The 13,839-nt window shown below is 43.7% G+C and overlaps 1 protein-coding gene across 4 annotated transcripts in view; it reads left to right on the forward strand.

Moving 5' to 3' along the window:
- Positions 1-13,839, forward strand: part of LOC138580846 (zinc finger protein 615-like) — a 338,520-nt gene that overhangs the window by 93,260 nt on the left and 231,421 nt on the right. For all 4 annotated transcript variants that reach the window (XM_069651715.1, XM_069651717.1, XM_069651716.1 and 1 more), the window contains one exon: positions 1,732-1,821. In XM_069651715.1, coding sequence (XP_069507816.1) covers positions 1,732-1,821 — 90 coding nt within the window. The remainder of the gene's footprint in view (positions 1-1,731; positions 1,822-13,839) is intronic.

Genomic DNA, 13,839 nt, shown 5'->3' on the forward strand with positions numbered 1-13,839 from the left:
AAACATCACCTCCATTATTGCAAATCCGATTTTGCAGATCCGTTGTTTGCACATTTCACCGCAAATGCATGTGAGGGGAGCCTCCGCTACATACCCCCATGTTCTTAAATACCCTACCACCCCCCCCCCCGCCTCTATATTGCAATAAAATGTGCAGAAAACGGGTTGGTGAAATTTACCTCACAGCAATCAGATTTGAGGTTTTGGCATGATACCAAAAGACGCATGTGATCTTGTCAGTGTTCTCTTTTCTCCTAAGATTAGCTGATCAAGTAGATGGTTTGCTTCTTCACTTCCTTAAGGGAAGAGTCTGACAGGGGTCTTGGATGATCTCTTTTTAAACCATGGATTTTCATTTTGGTGGACAGACAGCAAATTCCTAGTAGTTGAGAATATGCTCATTTATGTTTCAATGCTAGAGCTTGCTCAGTTTGGAACGTGTTACTGTCAGAATTACTACAAAACAACCATTATTAAAGGTAGCCATGGTCTCCCCCAATGAACACCATAAATATGAGTGGATACATTTCATTCAACCATTTTTCAAAGCATAGCCATTGGTCCTTGCTGTAGCAGGAAAAAGGTAATTACTGTAATGAGATATGTTCTGTATTTGATGTGTCTAATAAGTCTTAGTGAGAACAAATGTCAGTACAAACCAAAGCATCAGCATATGTTCTCGCTGAATGACATGTTTATTTACATGTCTTTTTATTGACTTATTTCTTTTTGGTGGTTTTTATAACATGCCACTGCAAGACAACCTAGAGGTGAACACTTCTTCCCTAGTCGCAAAACCATTGAGCCCCAAATCCATTGTTTTTCCAGATGTTTTCGAAGAGCTTTCCAATTATGAAAACTGTACACTATGAAAGAAAAGAACCCATAACCTAGAACTAAACGGATCCTGTTTCTAAGATGTGTTCGCCATCCTGCTTTTAATTCTATTTGTTTTTTGTACATTTCTACGTGAAATGAGGATTGCTTCAGGTCACTGGTAAACAATCAATATTCAGTTTGGCTACTAGTTACCTTCTAACGACTAGTTCAAGTAGTGTGTAACCACATCATTGAAAATCGTCACTGTCTGTGACCAAATGCTAATTTTTCCACCCTCGTGAGTGGGGAGCGTCATTCCAAGGTTCTTCCAGTCAGTTCTTGAAAGTAGTCCTCCACTGTTGTTTCATTGAGTGGTATTGGAGGATTCATTTTGCTGAAGTTGAGTGTAAGGATCCTGAAGGATATTATAGTTTCACGCGAGTCTTCAGGTAGGTCAGGCCCCAGCCCCAAAGTTCTGTGTGGGATACTTAGGACCTTGCTGGTTGGGAAACCAATGTGGACTTTTTCAGGATCCTCTGATGTGGTCCTTTTTTAAGTTAATGCTTAATTGCACTGCCCTGTTCTGCATTATGTGTAAGTCTTGCATAGACTTCTTTGGTAGGCACGCATAGAGGCCATGTTAATAGGCATGCTGTGATAACCCTGGTATTTGCAACACTTCTACCTTGTGAGGTAGGTTGAGGTGGGGGCGGACATTTCTTCGCATATGAAACTAGAAGGGGCAAGTTTTTGTTTTGGTTATCGATTAGGAGGACGAAGGTGAATTGGTCTAAATTGTCAAATAGTCTGCATTAACAACTTTTGAAAATCCATGACGACTTTAATCTCTTTTTTGCAATGCTTTCATTAATATATATTTAATAATTATATATACTTCTTTTTTAAATACAGCCTATCCTCTTGTCACTGCTGTGTACTCACTAAGTCGTAACAATGATGAGAAGACACACTATGGAGAAGACTCCATGGGAATGTCAACAGGTAAGCATGGACAAGTGGGGGGAATGTCGGGCAAATTCATGTTTTGTGCATTTGGTTTCTCAACCGTGGGTCATACTCACATCTAAGCTACGTCATGACACACACAAACGATTCCACACAGAAGCAATTATAGCTCTTTCTTAAACGACTTTGTGGCTCCAAAGAAAATTCTCAAAATACAGCCTTTCAGCCAGTGCAGAATATGGGCAGGAGGCAGTGTCGTTCATTTAGGTTCATTAATCGGAAGAAGGCACGTGTAGCATTCATACTTCCTGCTGCCTCTGGATTTGAAAAAATGCAATGCATTGTGGGATAGAATAGAAGGTAGTGGTAAATAGGCTGCAGGTTCACCAGCCTTATTTACCCATAAGGAGTTTTCCTGGGAGAGTGTTGAAATTGGAGGGAAGAACGCATGTTGGATTGACACAACCTCCAAGTTGACAGAGCGTGCGAACTGAAGTGGTCTGCAAATTACTATTGGAATTTCAAGAGTCATTTGGGTGGCACTTTTAGGAGCATTCACAAAAAATATGGCCCTCACCTCTATTCAGTCTAGATAGCTGCAGGGCTGCCTCAATTCCACATTTTTGAAACTACTGGGAGGATAGCTCAAGGGCAAGGCACATGTCTTGTAAACAATACAACGCTGAGCAGCACAGGTATGATGCTTGTACCAACACTTAGAGGCTGTAGTCCGGCATGAAGTGCAAAATAAAAAAAAAACATTCCTGCAGACTGCTGGACATCAACATCAAAAATACACTCTCCCTCTCTCAGTGAATGAAAATTAAGATCCTGGTCACAGTGTATTGTTGGTTTTCTGTTCCTCAGGACACAGATGCATCCCTGAAAAACCATCGGCTCACATGCTTAACCGAAGGCAGGACTCACCAATGAAACCTCACCACTGAATATTAATGGAGAGGTGCCTCACCCCAATAGGGCAAGGCAGCTCAGCAATTAATACCAAAAAATTACAGATGGGTAGTGCACAATGCCCAAACAAATCACAGTATGCTGGAAGGCTAACCAGCACAACCCAACCACAGAAGGAGCTCTTAAGCATCTTTGATCAGAGGTTCCTCACTTTTATTGAATTCTCAGTCCTACTAGATGGTCCCCACAAAGTAGCGTCTAAGTGACATAAAATCAGTGGAAACATAATGCATACAAATTGCATAGCCTCCTATATGGCACGCTATTCAACATGCCTCACTCCCACCCTTGCCGAGTAGAATGGGGCCTTGCCCTTTCCCAGCAAAGACTGCCAGTAACCTAAGAGTAATGATGGCTGCAATCTCTCCCTTTAATATTAAGTAAGCTCTGGCTACATGCCCAGCTCAGCAACCTCATCTTCGAGAAATTCTGATCAGCTTGAAATAGAAGAACGACAAACCCTGGCGCTTTTCCTATTCAACACCACTGTTAATCCCGGTTAGGATCAATATCTCCTTTTGACATGCTTGAGTGCCCCTCACATTTTGCTTGTTTTTGTGATGCTCTGGATATTTGTCACTACTGAGTGCAATCCAAATCTCACTAGGAACAACACTCTTTAATGTATTTAATTCTTTGGGGACCCTTGCAACCTCTAGAGGTGGGGGCTAAAGTGAAGGCACCCCCTTGTCTCCATGGGCAAGAATCGCCTTGCCAGTTGGTCTGGTTCTGTTTTGTGGCAGTGTACCTTAAAATGGCAGCTCTATGAATTATGGACATTTTATCTCCCATGAAGCCTATTTTTTCCTGTGCACCTCAACATGGAATCTCTACTTGTTTGGAAATCCTTTAACCAGGGAATTGTCAGGAGCTCACTAAGATGCTCAAGTGGGTGTGCCTGGGAGAAAGAAAAGGAGAATGTCTGGCATTCCCTTCAAATTCACACCGCATGCATTTACCCAGGAAGATGCCTGTGAATATTTGTGTTGGGCAACCAGCCCTGAATATCCAGCTGCAAAACCTTTGATTGATGCATGAGTGTGTAATTGTAGGTTAGGGCTAGGCCTACCTGCCAGTTTAGAACTATATATTGACATTCTATACCAGTTTTTATTTTATTAAATAATTGTATTTGAGTTATAAACATTTACAAAGAGTAGAGAATTTAATTTAAACTAACATATTGAACATTAGACATTAACTTATTTCGTTCAAATTGAATGGGTACAATTTATAATGTCATATTTGTTAGATTGAGATCTGAATGTCTTAACAATGACACTTTCCTGATTAATACTTAAAGACAGAAAGCAACAAACAGATGGCCGTTGAAAAAGAAACGATATTTACAATGGACATACGAGAACAAAGCACCCATAGCAAGTTACAGAGAGTAAAAACCTAGCATGACATGCAGGATTTAATCCACCTTACATACATTCTTTAAATATGCCATCTCTTACCTTTAGAGACATGGAGTCCCCAGGTAGCATAGATAACCACAACAAGCACCTCTGTACCCATGCCGGATTACTTACAAAAGTCCTCAAATATTGAGATCTCATGTTCTGGAGAACTGGGCACTCAATCAATAAATGAAACAAAGATTCCACCTCAGAGTTGTTCTGGCAATGCCCACAGAGGCAATTAATGTCCCCCTATTTATTTCGAATTGACACAATTTAATTGGTTTTCACTACATTAAATTGAAATCGCATAATGTCGTTTCTAACCCCTTTACTTGGATATCGTTTCAAGAACTTTTCCATAGATCTGTGTAATTTTTTAGGTGACACTGCTCGGCTCTATAATTGAAAACCCATGGCTTCTTGTCGATTAGCCGCCCAATCGTTGCTTACAATCATATTTTTCACCTTCATGGGATTTGACGCAAGGATTTTTAAAGATGACCCCATATTATACAGGATCAATAAGACGTCTGTACGAAGGTCCGTCACAAAGCCTTCCTCAGTTGCAAGACTCCCCAACAAACTGTAGAAATTCCCCTTTGGACTAATTTCACACTTCCGCAGAAGAGACAGCCTTATCCATTGAATTATGCTGGTCATTGATTGAAGTCCCAATTAATATTTTATCATTTGAAATGGTACATATTTTGGGAGGTGGAATAGCATCAGTCTCCAAATCAGGCTTTCAAAAATATTCAACTGCGGAAGAATCCATTTAGGAAAGAACTCTACGTCATAGCAAAGCTTAGGCAGCACCTTCATTCTATAGAATTCCTGATAAGGGGTCATTGAGAACTTACCAAATTTCCTGTCTATTTGCCTCAATTGCCTGGCCAGCATAACCGCTTTAACTCTAAAGTAATTACGATAAAATACCTTGGTTAACCTAAGTACTGCATGTTATTTTTAACTGGAAAAACACTATTTTCCCATTTCCAGCTAAACGTATTGCTTCTAGAATGCCCCCCCCCCTTCTACAACTTAATTATGACTGTTTTTGCTGGATTCCTTTTTAAGCCATGCAATTCTGTATACTGCCCAAACGCATCAATCATCCTCTGCAGGCTGCTAGGAGTACAGTCTACCAAAACGAAATCATCATTGTAGGCTGCCCAACTGATTTTGAGGGTCCCGATTTTGGGAGAAATAAAGGATGCGTGATTAAGTGCTCGACCAGCATCAGCAACATACAAATGAAATAATGTGGGAGCCCGTATGCAGCCTTGAGGTAGGCCATTGTGTGTAGGAAAGCTTCTAGACATCTGGCCTTCCGAATTCAATCTAACTGCCTTTGCGAACCTCTATGTAAATGGATAAGGATACTCAAGAGACCCTTAGGGATGCCATAGGCCACCGGTTTCCTCCACATGGTGTGTCTATTGCTATTGATGACACATAGAGAGGGGGAGGGGGAATCTGAATGCCACGACAACCTCTGTAGGCAACTAAACAGCAGTCCTCCACAATCAGTTCTCATTTGAAGCTCATTTGGCAATAATCTAGTATTTCATTATCGGAGTATGATATGATATGGCATTTATAACGCGCCTATACACAAGTGTTTCAAGTGTTTCATCACACCTCTATGTGTTCTAATAAAATGTCTGAGAAGATTTTTGAGTCTACGTCCATGAGGGCAATAGGTCTGTAATTTAAAGGAGACAGTCTGGAGCCTTTCTTAAAAATAGGTATAAAGTGGGAGATTTGCCATGAGACAGGAATACATTTAAGGTTAACAATGTCGGAGAACTGTATATGTTAGGATCTTGGCCCACAAATTCGAATTTTGTTTCAATAATATGTTTGTTAAATTGTTGGGACCACCGGCTTTGGAAGAGTTAGATTTCCCAATGATCCTCATGATGTTATTAATAGAAATTTCTATATTCCAATCAAATCCATTGACGTCCTTCACTTCTCCTATAGCCCCCGACATCTTGTAAATATTCTGAAAATGAAGCAGGAAGTCCTTCTCTGTGATGGGATTAGTTACCAACTGAGATTGCTTCACCTCAGTCTGGTTGATTAATTCCCAAAAGCTTCGTGAGTTGTTACGTTTTAAAGAAGCCATCCTCCTTTCCCCGTCTTTTCGGTACAGTACAGAGCGATGGTATTTAAGCCAGTTCTTTTAGGATTGTTTTAGCTTGTGCACCTGCACCTTAGATGACTCACACAGCCCTGATTCTTTGTGGATCTTTCTAATTGTTTTAAGCAGTTCTGCCTTACGTTCTTTCTCATTGGGATCATGCACATGGGTAGACTTTTCTGACCTTCCCCCATGCCTCTTTTTTGGATTCTTTAGCTTTGCCACATGTTTCTCCAAGGGTGTTGAAAAATAGGACAGTGAATAATTGATCTATTTCTTTTCCGTCGATGTCGGCATAAAGTCTGCCATCAAGGTATTGTTACATTTTTCCATCTTATCTGCTGTCCATTTGAGTAGTCTATTTCCCCTCACATCCACGATCACATCTTCCAAGACTAGAGGTGGCTTTTCAGCCTTTGCAACCCACCACGATTGCAGACATAATTGGGAGTGATCACTGTGCTGCGTGGACCTTATCTCGAAATCCATTATTCTCGAGAACAATTGATGTGACAAAAAGACAATCAATTACAGGGTTTCCCCCCTAGCAGACCAAGTAGGGGTATCATCTTCAATTTAAATACAGGCCCCAGCTTTCTGCAAGATTCAGCCATTGCACACCGTGAACAATTTTCTTTTTTTTGGTCGCAATATATTGACTCGTGAGAAACTCGAAGGCATTGTTATTAGCCTTCCTACAATCAGCTTTAAGATCTGCCGCTAGTAGGATCTCACCTCCCGGTGAATTCAGTAACCACTCCTCAATTGCTGAGTTTAGGGCTTTCAAAGCAGTGTCCACATTTCCCCCGGGTACCAAAAGATATTTATTAAAAGTAGAAATGTATACCTTGTACATTGTCTATTTTTTGCCAGAAATATCTCCTGAATCCGCCATTACCTAATTTATGTACAATAACTCCCCTGTCTAATGGCAATTGCCAAGCCACCCATCGGACGACCCATTAGCCCTGAACGTGCCGGAGGCTAATGATCTCATAGCCATCCAGTATTAAGCTGTTTTTTGCCCTTGTCTCTTATAAATAAATTAGGTCACCATTTTCCAAATCCTTGCATAAAGCATCGTTGGACAATAGATCTCAATATCCTCTCATGTTCCATGATACAAAAGAGAGACATGGCTTGACCCTAAAGTGGCTGACTCAAGGTCTTTAACTGAGCAATCGAGTCCCTCAACGATAACGCTAACCAATGCAGATTAGGGCCCTCTATAAAGTTCCCTCCTAGGTCTTGCGTCTCAACCCTTTCCACTCTCTTGTTCCTTTCTCTTGTTGTTTCCATATTGGGCATATTCCTCCCCGCCTGGTACTGACCAATCACTTCCCTATCGATAGTTATATCATAACCATATTTCTGGAGGTTACTCGACTCCTTAAGAAGTATAGACCGCACCAAAGGTGAAGGAATTACCAGTCTTACAAAGTCATACCTGCGTGGATGAATGTCAGTAGACTAGATCAATCGAAGCGCTGGTATTAAAAGAGCAAGGATGCACAATCTATGTAAGGAGTCCGGCCCTCGTTCATCGAACAGTTCGTTTAAGATCGCACTTGGCAATTCCGGAAAAATTGGTTCTCTTAGCCTGGTTGGATAATCCTTTATGTCCCTCCCTGCTCCGATACCTGCCATGTTTTTCTCTCAACACACCTAGGGACTGCATTCTTTGGATGAATCATCTACCTCCCTTCCGTGTCTACTGGTGAGTAGGACTGCTGTTGTATGAATGGTGGTATTGAGTTTGTATGAGCACAGCGTACCGATGGATCCTCCCTCTCACTCTTTTCAGGCTCTATGGTCGCAGACCCTTTAGCCCAGATATTGTGGACCATACTTCTCACCTCCGATTCTAGCACGGCATGGGCTTTTGCCTTTGTATCTCGTTCATCTTTTCCAGCAGACTGTATCTGGGGATCAAAGGCATTACACAGAGACCGAGGATACGGATTGGACCAACTCCCCCACCCTCTTTCCCCCCCAGGCAAATTAACAGGACCCCGAGATTGACCGAGCTGTGGATTGGTTTTGTTTATAGGCAAGCAGACCTCCATCACAGTACTCACCTTTTCCCCCCTTTCTTAGCAGTCTCTCACTGCTCGCCTCTTTAGAGATCACCCTCTGTGCCAATTGCTGATTTAAAATGCCATAGGTTTGCTTTACTACCTCTGCCTCAATCCTTGACTTCCTAATGCCTCTTCCACCCATTTGTTTTTGTTTCAGAGCATCAGTCAGTCTCTTGTTGCTCTTTTCATATCCATGGCATGCCTCAGTTAAATCAATGGGGTCCAAATCTTCTGTTTTTGGAGCTCCAATCACTCACATCTTCACACTCTACCTCCCGCCGCTCCCTACCCTCCCCTTCCTTTGCCCCTTGCACCCCCCATCCGCCAAGGTATTCCCTAACGAGCAGTGGTCCTGCATGTCCTGAAAGGCCAGCACACGCAAATATTTACGGGACGAGGTCTTCGAGGCCCTTAAGTCTGAGGCCATTGTGCACTTCATTTTTGTTTCTTTTTTATTTGTATTTTTTAATGCAACAGTCACAAAAGACCCCTGTCCTACTTCTATCTCTGGTGCCCAAGGGCGTCTCTCTAACAGAAGAGATAAACACCTCTTCAATTCCAGAGATTGCATTCTTACCCATCTCACATCCGTTAACCTAGCACAGGTCTGTACTGCCTTGACGACGTTATCCATGTTAGGCAGAAACCTGTGCAGTTCCCTTAGGGACCACTGCAAAATATTTAAGACTACAGGTGTTGGCAGTAAACCCACTTGGTAGCAGTCTGCACCACCCAGATTTATTTACCTGGTAGCTGTGGCTGAGCAGTCAGACTTCCCTCAAGAAGAGTTAGGCAGTATGCAAAGTATACACAATATGCACTCAGGTACAATAATACAAGCAAACACTGACAGAGTTTTGGTATCAAAGTATATAATTATTTATTTAAAAACACACGGTTTGAAACACTCCAGCACTCTTATTGTAAAATATTCTAAACGTAGTTACTTTTGTAATATATACTCCCCTTTTTCCTTATCAGATAAGTCACTGTAAAACGCCACTTATTTTCATACAGAGGTGAGCGCTTAACTAGATGGCACTCCAATAAGTTTGTGAGAAAGGGAGGGAAAAAGACAGAATATGGAAAGGTACACCACTCTAAGATTCAGGAACACTGTTAGCAAGGCAGAAGAGCAAAAGTCACTGGTGAGCCAAAGTCCAAAGGCTGGGCCCACCCTTAGAGAGAGCAGAGCACAAATGTGCCCAAGATCACACAGTTACACTAGGCTTTGAAAGTCTTGCAGAGGGTTCAAAAAGAGTTTAGAGAGGCTTAGGAAAGTTTAGCCAGAGTGTCCCAGGCCAACCCAGGTTCGAAAGCCGGGGGCTAAATCTACCCCGTACAGTCGGTAGCAAGGGAAGCCAGGCGGGACACGGTACCTTAAGTGGGAAGGATCCTCCAGCGGTGGCAGTTGTTCCTGGTAGTGGGTGCAAGTTGCGTCGTCGTCCAGGGGAAGAGAAGATCTCGACTTGGAGGAAAGATGAAGGTCGTTGCCCTACCAGGGAAGAAACCAGCCGTGGAGTTTTCCGGTTAAAGGTGGTACCTTTGTTTCGCGGTTGTGGTAAAACGTGGTATCCCGGTTGCCGGGGTGCTTGGCACAGGCAAGGCGGCCACGAGGTACATCGGGAAGGCGAAAAGACGGTGAAACTGGTTATCCCCACCAGTCAAAGGAAGAAGACTCTCCGGCGGGAGATCTCCTCTGTCGTTTGGAAAAAGTGGTGAGACGGTCCAGCAGGGCTCCACCGGTGGTGGTGTCGCGGCAGGTCGGCTCAGCTTCTCCCTCATCAGATTCTTAGGTCCTGTGGCGACTTCTGAAGTTCCAGTCCCCAAAGCCCTGCTTTTATGCAGCAAACCCCCATTCACTCAGCCTAGCTGTCACTCAAACATGCTAAGTGGTGAGCCGGCCGGCTCACCACTTGGGCCAATCAGGATGGAGTGCGACTTGAGTTGCCTAGGCAACTCAGTCCAGGGTGCCTAAATTCCCCTCCACCCCTCCTAAGTACCCCAGACAGAGTGGCACCACTTTGGAGGGCTTCTGTGGAGAAGCCTGCCAAAAAGTGGAACAAAGGGCTCGACTTGGGTTGGAGTCACAGAAGAGAACACAAACGGCATTTTAGAATCAAGTTTTGGCAAAAAAATACCAACCGGAGAATTAATATTAATTAAATAAACCGGCGGTGTTCAAGGCTACCGTAAATAATTAAATAAAGATAGTAGCCTAAAACAATGGGAAATCCCATAGGAAAATATTCACGGTTGAATATAAAAAGTAGTATCCACTGCCACCAGCCAAAACTCGATCATGGGGGACGGAGACGTGCCCCCTCGACTAACAGACCCTGGGGCAATCGAATTGCCTCAGCCAGTACGTCCACAATATGATGGTTTGTACTGGTTCTGTTCAGAATTTAAGACTAGTAAAGTCAATGTTGACTTTACATGCCCTGGGAGACAGTAGTCAGTCCCAGGGTATGAAGTCTATACTGGGGGGTCACTATGACACCCCTGTGTCACGGCACTGAGGGTGCTGTGTAACACACATCACAAAAACACATGAAGCCCTATGGGGTAAAAGACCCCATAGCCCATTAAACACATCTAGATCCAAAGAAACACACTCAAATCATGTCCAAGAGTGAAGGTAAAAGAGTCTCACTCTTGGCAGGAGAAAAAAATAAACCCCAAAAATCCAGCAAAGCTGCTGGGGGACTCACTAGGTTAGGAAATTCTGCCTAAACAGAGAATTCTCCCTAACACTCGCCCCCCCAGACTAAGGGACAGGAGGATTTAATCCACTCCTGGATGAACCTCATACCTCTAGTCGATGACATACATCCTAGAGAGTCCATCAGCATTTTGATGGTGACACCCTGACCTGTGCTCAATTGTGAAATCAAACCCTTGCAGGCAGATTGACCATCTCAATAGTTTTGGATTTTCTCCCTTAATTTGCATTAACCATCTCAAGGGTTAGTGGTCAGTCTGAATGACAAAAGTAGAACCATACAAATATGGCCTAAACTTCTTCAATGCCCACACAATAGCAAAGCATTCTCTTTCTATTGTTGCCCACCTTGTCTCAGGATCCTTCAGCTTACGGCTGATGAAGAAAATGGGGTGCTCCCTACCCTTCTCATCCAGTTGGCCTAGAACTGCACCTATACCTACATTGGAAGCATCAGTTTGTACAATGAAAGTTTGGTGGTAGTCAGGAGCTCTCAATACTGGAGCTTGGCAAAGAGCTTTCTTCAGTTTTTCAAAGGCCTGATTGCACTCCTCATTCCATTGGACCTTTCTAGGGAATTTTGGAGAGGAGATTACATTCAGTGGAGAAGCTATGGTCCCATAGTTCTCAATGAAATTCCTGTAATACCCAGTGAGGCCTAGGAAGGCTCTCACTTGGGTTTGAGTAGTAGGTGTTGTCCAATTTTGCACAGCTTCAGTCTTGCTGAGCAAAGGCCTTATTTCTCCACCTCCTACCTCATGCCCAAGGTAGACCACCTTACTTTGACCTATCTGGCATTTACTTGCCTTGATAGTCAAATTGGCTTGTCCAAGAGCCTGCAAAACATGTCCTAGGTGGTTCACATGATCTTCCCAGGAGTGGCTGAAGACTGCAATGTCATCCAAGTATGCCATGCAGAAGTCCTCCATCGCAGCCAGAACTTTGTTTACCATCCTTTGGAATGTAGCAGGTGCATTTTTTAATCCAAAAGGCATGACCTTAAACTGGTACAAGCCAACTGGGGTGGAAAATGCAGTTTTCTCCTTGGCATAGTCTGTCAAGGCTATTTGCCAATAGCCTGACGTAAGGTCAAATGTGCTGAGGTACTTGGCTGCACCAAGTTTATCCACCAACTCATCTGTCCTGGGTAAAGGGTGGGCATCAGTCTTGGTGACTGCATTAAGAGCTCTATAGTCCACACAGAATCTCAAGTCTTTGGATCCTGCCTTTGGTACTAACACCACTGGGCTAGACCATGGACTAGTAGAGGGTTCTATTACACCGAGATCAAGCATCTTCTTGACCTCCCCCTTGATATGGGTTCTCACATTTTCTGACATTCGGTATCCTCTGCTTTGGACTGGCAGACAGTCACCAGTGAGTATCTCCTGCTGTCCCCAAGGGGTCAAGCCTGGTGAGAGTGAGAACAGAGAGGCAAACTGATTTAACATAGATTTGCACTCCTCTTGTTGCTCAGGTGTCAGATCTGAAGAGAGATTGACTCCTTTAATTTTTTCATCCAAAGGTACACCTCTGAGGAGATCAGGGAGGGTCTCGCTCTCTTCTTCCTCTGCTGCTGAAGCTAGAAGCAAGGCTCCTACTTCAGGTCTGGAGATGTACGCTTTCAGTCGGTGGGTGTGGAAGACTCTAGGAGCTTCCCTGGGTCTGCCCAGATCCACCAGATAGTTGACCTCTCCAAGTTTTCCCACAACTTTGAAGGGTCCCATCCATTTGTCTTGCAAGGCCCTCTGCCTTATTGGGAGCATAACGAGAACTAGCTGGTCTTGAGTGAACTCAACCATGTTAGCCTTTTGATCATGCCAATGCTTGACCAAAGCTTGTCCAGCTTTCAGGTTATCACTAGCTTCTGCCATCATGTGTGACATTCTCCTTCGGAGACCTATTACATAGTCAGTCACTCTGACTGGCTTGAGGGGAGGAGCGCCTTCCAACCCCTCCTTAATCAGGGCCAATGGACCTCTGACCAGATGGCCATAGAGAAGTTCAAAGGGAGAATAACCTACTCCCTCCTGAGGGACTTCTCTATAAGCAAAGAGAAGGCATGGCAGTAGAAGGTCCCACTTTCTTTTCAGAGGTTCCTCTAAAGCACCTATCATGCTCTTCATGGTTCTGTTAAATATTTCTACCAACCCATTGGTTTGGGGGTGGTAGGCGGTTGAGAACTTGTAAGTAACTCCACAGGTTTTCCACATGGCTTTCATGTAGTGGGACATTAAGTTTGACCCCCTGTCGGATATTACTTCCTTAGGAAACCCAACCCTGGTAAAAATACCAAGGAGGGCCTTAGCCACAGCCGGAGCTGTAACAGTCCTCATAGGAATTGCCTCAGGGTATCTAGTAGCATGGTATACTACAACAAGGATAAACCTGTTGCCTGAGGAGGTAGGGGGATCAAGGGGACCAACAATGTCAATCCCTACCCTCTCAAATGGGACTCCCACAACTGGGAGAGACACTAAGGGTGCCACATTCTTGGTGCCAACCTTACCAGAAGTTTGGCAGGTATGGCAGCTCTTGCAAAACCTATCTACTTCGGCCCCCATTTTTGGCCAATAGAAGTAGAGTGAGAGCCTTTCCTTGGTCTTCTTGAAGCTCAAGTGACCAGCCAAAGGAATCTCGTGGGCTAAGTGCAAGAACTGTTGTCTGTTTTCTTGAGGTACTACAAGGCGTTTGTAGTCTCCAGGTTCAGACTCAGTTGGTTCA

Source organism: Ambystoma mexicanum, chromosome 3p, assembly GCF_040938575.1.
Source record: "Ambystoma mexicanum isolate Mex_15411 chromosome 3p, UKY_AmexF1_1, whole genome shotgun sequence".
Lineage (NCBI taxonomy): Eukaryota > Metazoa > Chordata > Amphibia > Caudata > Ambystomatidae > Ambystoma > Ambystoma mexicanum.